A 6,396-nucleotide genomic window follows, 5' to 3' on the forward strand; every position below is an offset into this window, starting at 1 on the left:
TTGACTACATTTATTTCAGAAGCATTTTGGCTGTAGAGCAGTGTAATTCATGCCTAGTACCAGGGCCATCCCTAGCTATTCTGGGGCCCTACACAGCCCCCCGCCCCCCATGGGGGGAGGGGGTAAGGGGCCCCAGGCCTCTGCGGGGGTGGGGTGGGAGCTGGTCCCAGGCCTCCGGGGGGGGGGGGGGTTGACTGGGGGGGGGGCACTCACCGGTAGCACGGCTGGTTAGTTTTTCTGTTTCTTCACTATTGTTAATTATTGTGTAGCACTTGTTTTGAGTTTCAGCCAAGGCTAGAAGAGCAAGCTCTGAAATACCACAAGACAAGCTGTTCTCACAGTATTTCCGGCTCCTGAAAAAGTCTGTTTTTTGTCAGACTCTGAGCCCTACTTTTGCCCAGTCAAAGCATTTTGAAAGTCCTTAAAAGGCCAGAAGGGCACTCAGATCTTTGTGTGTCAATCTAGAACAAGACTTTTGAGGTTTGACACCTATTGTTTCTTAAGTAAAACTGCTTGGCACTCCTGTGAATTCTACCTCAAACTTTCCCAAGAACTCTCATCAAACAAAGCACATCATACACACATTTCATAACTCTGTTTCATGAAAAAATTCTCCTTCCCACCAAGTTTTCTGTGACCATAAGCTAGTGGTTTAACCTTGTTTGAGCCTCAATTTCCCCCTTTGTAAAATGGGGATAATAATACTTAACATTATCTCAGAGGGGTGTTATCTTAATTTATTGTTTGTGAAAATGCTTTGAGATGCTGGGACAAAAGATGCTATATAACTACAAGGTTTTCATATCATCATCGTTATCCATGTCGTAAGCTTCACATGTATACATCCTCCAGACCACTGGGACCAAATTCCAGACTTTGAAGTTTTATTCTCTCCCTGTGACGACATCTCCTTCTTCTCTCTGAGCTAGGGCCGCTGGACATTGTTCTCATTGGGAGCATTGCAGGAGGTGCCGTTGTCTTTGTCATCTTTTTGGCTCTGCTGATTTACTGTATCAGGAAGAAGAGAGCAGAAAGATATGAAGAAGAACAGGGTAAGCACTTGAAACTTTCATGTTGCTGTATGACCACTTAAAATCTCCTAGTTCTTTCCACAAACTGCTCAGAGATAGTGAGAGAGAAAAAACTGAGTTTTGTCACACTGCAATTCTACACTTCAATTGCCAGTTTTAATCTTGGTTTCTGATGGTGGTTTTTAACAAGACAGTGCTATTTTCAAGGACTATTATTTACCAGTGAGGGGAGAACAGACCGTCCAAAAGCTTGTCTCAGAGAAGCATCCATGATTATTTGAACATCCTTCATCTAGAGATAAGCTTGAGACTCTCACCAACACACTTTCTCGTTAACTTCTATGTACGTAAAGGCAATCAACACCACTAATTGCATTTGAAATGTAGGTATGCCTAGAGAGTGATTTGGGGTGCCTCCATTTTTTTGGCTATACAACCTGAGTCACTGTAAAGAGACCAGATTTTCAGAAAGTACAAAGCATAAGAGAGCGGTTTTGTTGTTATTTATTCATCCTCTAAAAATCGGGCCCCGTTAAACTGTCTCAACTTGGGCACCTGAACATAGAGGTATGTAAAAATCACTGGTCATTTTTGAAAATTTAGACTGAGTTTTAGTTTTGGTGGTCACAGAAAAAGAAGAAAAGGTATATAATGAGAGAAATTGAATTCAAGAATATAACAGAAGTATTGGCTATAAATAATTAACAATGAAATCATCATTACAGGTAAATCACGTCATTAGGGTGAACAGGGTTTAACTAGGTCCTACATGCTCATGAGATGTTTTCATGGTGTGATTGGCTTGACCAGCAACAGGGAGGACCATAAATCTCCAAATAGCCTTTCCTTGGAATATATACAGTCCGACTTTGCAGACCTGAGAGGTTTGGACAGTTCCGCAACTGAACTTTTGGTTGCTCATCTGAACCAAACCCAAACTCCAGACCTGTTACACTTGTCTTCACTAGAAAACTAAGACATGTTAGAACATGACCTTGAGGAGTCATGAACATTAAGAACGGCCATACTGGGTCAGACCAATGGTCCATCTAGCCAAATATCCTGTCTTCCGACCGTGGCCAATGCCAGGTGCCCCAGAGAGGATGAACAGAATAGGCAATTGTCAAGGCTGTATCCCCACTTTGAACCTTAGGGTACAAATGTAGGGGCCTGCATGAAAACTTCTAAGCTTATTTACCAGCTTAGCTTTGGTCCGCTGCCACCATCACAAGAATTCCCTCCCTGGGAAGCCTTGAGAAACCTTTCACCAATTTCCTGGTGAACACAGATCCAAACCCCCTTGGATCTTAAAACAAGGAGAAATCAATCTGGTTCTTAAAAAAGAAGGCTTTTAATTAAAGAAAAAGGTAAAAATCATCTCTGTAAAATTAGTATGGAAAATAGCTTTACAGGGTAATCAAACTTAAAGAGCTCAGAGGACCCCCCTCTGTCTTAGGTTCAAAGTACAGCAAAACAAAGATAAACACTCTGGTAAAAGGTACATTTACAAGTTGAGAAAACAAAGTAAATCTAAGACACCTTGCCTGTCTTTTTACTTACAAGTTTGAAATAGGAGAGACTTGTTTAGAAAGATGGGGAGAACCTGGATTGATGTCTGGTCCCTCTCAGTCCCAAGAGCGAACCACCCCTTAAAACAAAGAGCACACACAAAAGCCTTTCCCCCCCCAAGATTTGAAAGTATCTTGTCTCCTTATTGGTCCTTGGGTCAGGTGTCAGCCAGGTTACCCGAGCTTCTTAACCCTTTACAGGTAAAAGGATTTGGAGTCTCTGTACACAGAGAGCTGTTACCCTTCCCTTTATAGTTATGACAGCAATCATCAAGTGATCCATCCCCTGTTGCCCACTTCCAGCTTCTGGCAAACAGTTTGTTTTAGTTACCATGTTTCATTAACTTTGTGCCCTAGCAGTTAGTGTAGACAGGGACTGTTGTGTTTAACATCTTGCCAGCTGGTCATGGGTAACCTTACTGGAACCAAAGATTTACCTATGATCCATTGACACAATGTTAAAACTGGCTTGTCCCTGTCCTCACTGATGTTAAGGTGCATTTAACTCTGTGTTAGTTACCATCAAGGTAACTAGGTCCTTTGGAATGGTTCAATAGAAGTTTAGGATCAGTTCAGTCTCTGAGCCAATGGGTCACTCAGTCCCTAAATCAAATCATACATGGTCACTGGCCTTTCAGAAATGGTAATAGTGGCCAAAGACCATTAGTCTACTTCATCTATGTGAAGTACATTTAATATGGTTAAAAGGTACAAGATTGATTGATTGCCCTTGTGTGTGGAGCCCTCTATCTACCTGCAGAACAGTTACAGCACAGACAGAGGCAGGGCAAACTTTTTTTACGCTGCCCCCTACTGATGTGTCTCAACCCTGTATTCAATGGATCACCTCCAAAGATGAGAGAGGAATTCAGTCTCCTTGGCATATTTCCTCCTGGCTGGTAAGCTGTTGTAGCTGCCCAGCAGAGCAGGCTCCCTGAGATAGGCGGGGATGGAACTGACTGAAATACCCTATGAGCACCGTGACCCCTACCAGCCAACAGACGGGCCATGGGGTAGTCTGGGAGTAGATGGCAAATCCAGGTTTTATTATTTCATTGGAATAAACAGGGTCCCCAACGCCAGACCATTTAAACTATGCAAGCATTTGACTGCTTGCCAGTGTCCGAGTCTCCTTCCCTAGGTAGTAGCTGTTCACCATAAATAACAATGCCACATTCCTTTTTGACTAATTTTTTCTTATTGCCATTCTGTTTATTTCCAAAATCTCCAGATAACTAAAAGCCACTAGCTTCTGTGTGATACCTCTGCTATCGCTGACCCCCAGCGCAGTGAAAACCTTTGACCCCATTAGAGGAACAGGGCCTAGGAAAGATCGCAGCAGCTTCTTTAACTAAGACAGGCACAGGCTGCCCTGCAGACTCCTCCTGTAACCAGCCTGGATTATCTTCTGTTTGTTTGTACTGGTGACATGACTCATGCTGAGTCATAAACTAATTACTTGGCGGATTTGTAATTGCAGATGAAGAGACACCGATGAAAATTCAACAATCGAGTGACGAATCGAAATATCGGGAGCTTCCTAAACCTCCAGTTCACGCTCCCCAGAAGCAGCCACGCCAGCAGCAGAGACCCCCTCCACAGTCTCAAACTCAGTACCAGGCAGGGCCTCCCCGGCCCAGGCCACGCACTCAGCAGAAATCTCCAAGCCACATGAAAGAGAGACCGTAAGCATCTGTCCTGGAGGAACAGAACCTGTCCCACTACTTGCTCTGGTGGGACTCGCCACAAAAATAACCTTGCAAATAGCCAGCAATCCCCCAGATTGGCCGCTTTTGTTGTGGAAGATCACTGTCTATACTGAATGGCTGATGAAAAGGCTCAACGATGGAGACTTGAGGTGATCACAGGTCACTACCTTGGCCATTTTCTTCAAGTGACTTCATGCTAATGTGGGACATTTAGTCCTGAAATCTGCTTCCTTTTTGTTTCATTTGGTTGTACCTCTCCTTGCCAACTTCTGGTCTAATTTTATTTTATTTTATTTTATTTTTTTGGGACGGCCCTAAGACTCTATTGAGATGACTTTCATCATGTGTATCTCTTTCTCCCTTTACCTGCACTCCCATCCAAACACCCCTCTAGTTGTTGCAGCCAGTAATTTGATCACATGGAGAGGAAAATAGTTGTGTTAATTGTAATGAAGGCCTGACATATTGGAGTGCTGGCAAGAAACTACAACTTTATTTCTTGGCTACAGTGACATGACCTGGTTCAGGGTTCCCAAGGCAGATGTACTTGTCACATGACAGAAGCCCGTATCCATTGGTGTGTGAGATTCCTGCACAGTAATACGTACTACCAACCAAAACTAAGTAGTCTAATTAATAACTACTTTTTCTGAACCTTGTTGGCTCTCTCATCCCATGGCCACTTTGTGCTCTCAAAAGAGGCCCAGGTGTGGTGGCCAGCGCAGCTACTACGGTTGGTGTGCCACCTGGAGCCAGTCACGTGTACCAGAGAGGAGGAATTCACCCTCTTGCTTTTTCTATGATACTACTTGCTTCCAGGAAAATCTGGAAATGCTGCAGTGCTGTCTTCTGCGCCTCTCCCAGAGCCTGTCCACACGGAGGGATTTAGGAAGCCTCGTTTGCTCCATTTCTGTGAAGGACTTGGTTTAGGGCAACACCACGTAATCCATCTGACACCTGCATCAGCATTCTGAAAGCAAATAGCCTTGTATTGACGCAGGCCAGGGGACCCAGCGGTTCCAGTAACTCTTGCTTTGACAAAGGAGGACATGCTCGGCTGGCCTGCAATCAGCACCACATGTCTCTGGGACACTGGGTGTAGTGCAGGGGTTCTCAAACTGGGGGTCGGGACCCCTCAGAGGGTCATGAGGTTATTACATGGGGGGTCACGAGCTGTCAGCCTCCCCCCCCAAACCCCGCTTTGCCTCCAGCATTTATAACGGTGTTACATTAAAAACACATTTTTATATATTTATAAGGGGGGGCTTGCACTCAGAGGCTTGCTATGTGAAAGGGGTCACCAGTACAAAAGTTTGAGAACCCCTGGTGTACTGGGAAAGACATTCTTGCTTATTCATAGGCAACATATGGGGGGGCATGCAGGGGCAAGTGCCCCCCCCCACCCTACAGATTTCTGCTTGGACTGCAGAGAGGAGGGAGAGAGGCTTTGTCCTTCTCCTGATGGGCCTGCCCCCCGGCATGCTCCACCTCTGTCCCTGGCAGCTGGGACTGGGCGGGGAGGGAAGGGGAGGAGACCAGCCACTTCTCAAACTGACCGCTCCGGGTCGCTGCTCTGTGCAGCACAGCCACTGCCGGAGAGAGAGCCCGGCTGGGGAGGTGGCGGTGGCAGCCTATTCCCCACCTGGGCCCAGCAGACAGGGACAGGAGCCAAGCAAGCCAGAGTCCCCTCTTCCTCACCCCTCCTCCCCCTGGCACATTTCCGGCTTGCTCCGCCCCTGTCCACGGTAGCCAGGCCCAGGCGAGGAGCGAGCTGCTGCCGCGGTCACCTCTCCAGCCAGGCTCTCTCTCCGGCAGCTGCCCTGCCACACAGAGCAGCGACCCGCAAAGTGGCTCCGTCCCGCTCCCCAGGGAGAGTGGCCAAATGTGCCATGGGGGAGGTGCAGCAGGAGAAGGACAGAGCCCACCCACCCCCAGCTAACTCTGGTGGGGCAGGGAGAGCATGGCGACTGCAGGCTGGGCGCAGGGCCGGGGGGGTCGCTGGGCAGAGGAGACATGTGGGGCTGTCACGTGTCCTCCCCTTTAGATTGTGGCCTCCCAGCATCAGGAGGCACGTGTTGTCCGTGCCTC

At 46.9% G+C, this 6,396-nt stretch overlaps 1 protein-coding gene across 1 annotated transcript in view; it reads left to right on the forward strand.

Annotated features, from left to right (window-relative positions):
• The window catches only part of CD2 (CD2 molecule), a 19,404-nt gene extending 15,055 nt beyond the window's left edge, over positions 1 to 4,349 (forward strand). The window contains exons 4-5 of the mRNA XM_026658980.1: positions 930 to 1,052; positions 4,080 to 4,349. Of these exons, the coding sequence (XP_026514765.1) occupies positions 930 to 1,052; positions 4,080 to 4,288 (332 nt within the window). The 3' untranslated portion in view covers positions 4,289 to 4,349. The remainder of the gene's footprint in view (positions 1 to 929; positions 1,053 to 4,079) is intronic.
• The last annotated feature ends 2,047 nt before the right edge of the window (positions 4,350 to 6,396 follow it).

The sequence above is a fragment of the Terrapene carolina genome, unplaced genomic scaffold (genome assembly GCF_002925995.2).
Source record: "Terrapene carolina triunguis isolate 2854851 unplaced genomic scaffold, T_m_triunguis-2.0 Scaffold558, whole genome shotgun sequence".
NCBI classification, from domain to species: Eukaryota; Metazoa; Chordata; order Testudines; family Emydidae; genus Terrapene; species Terrapene triunguis.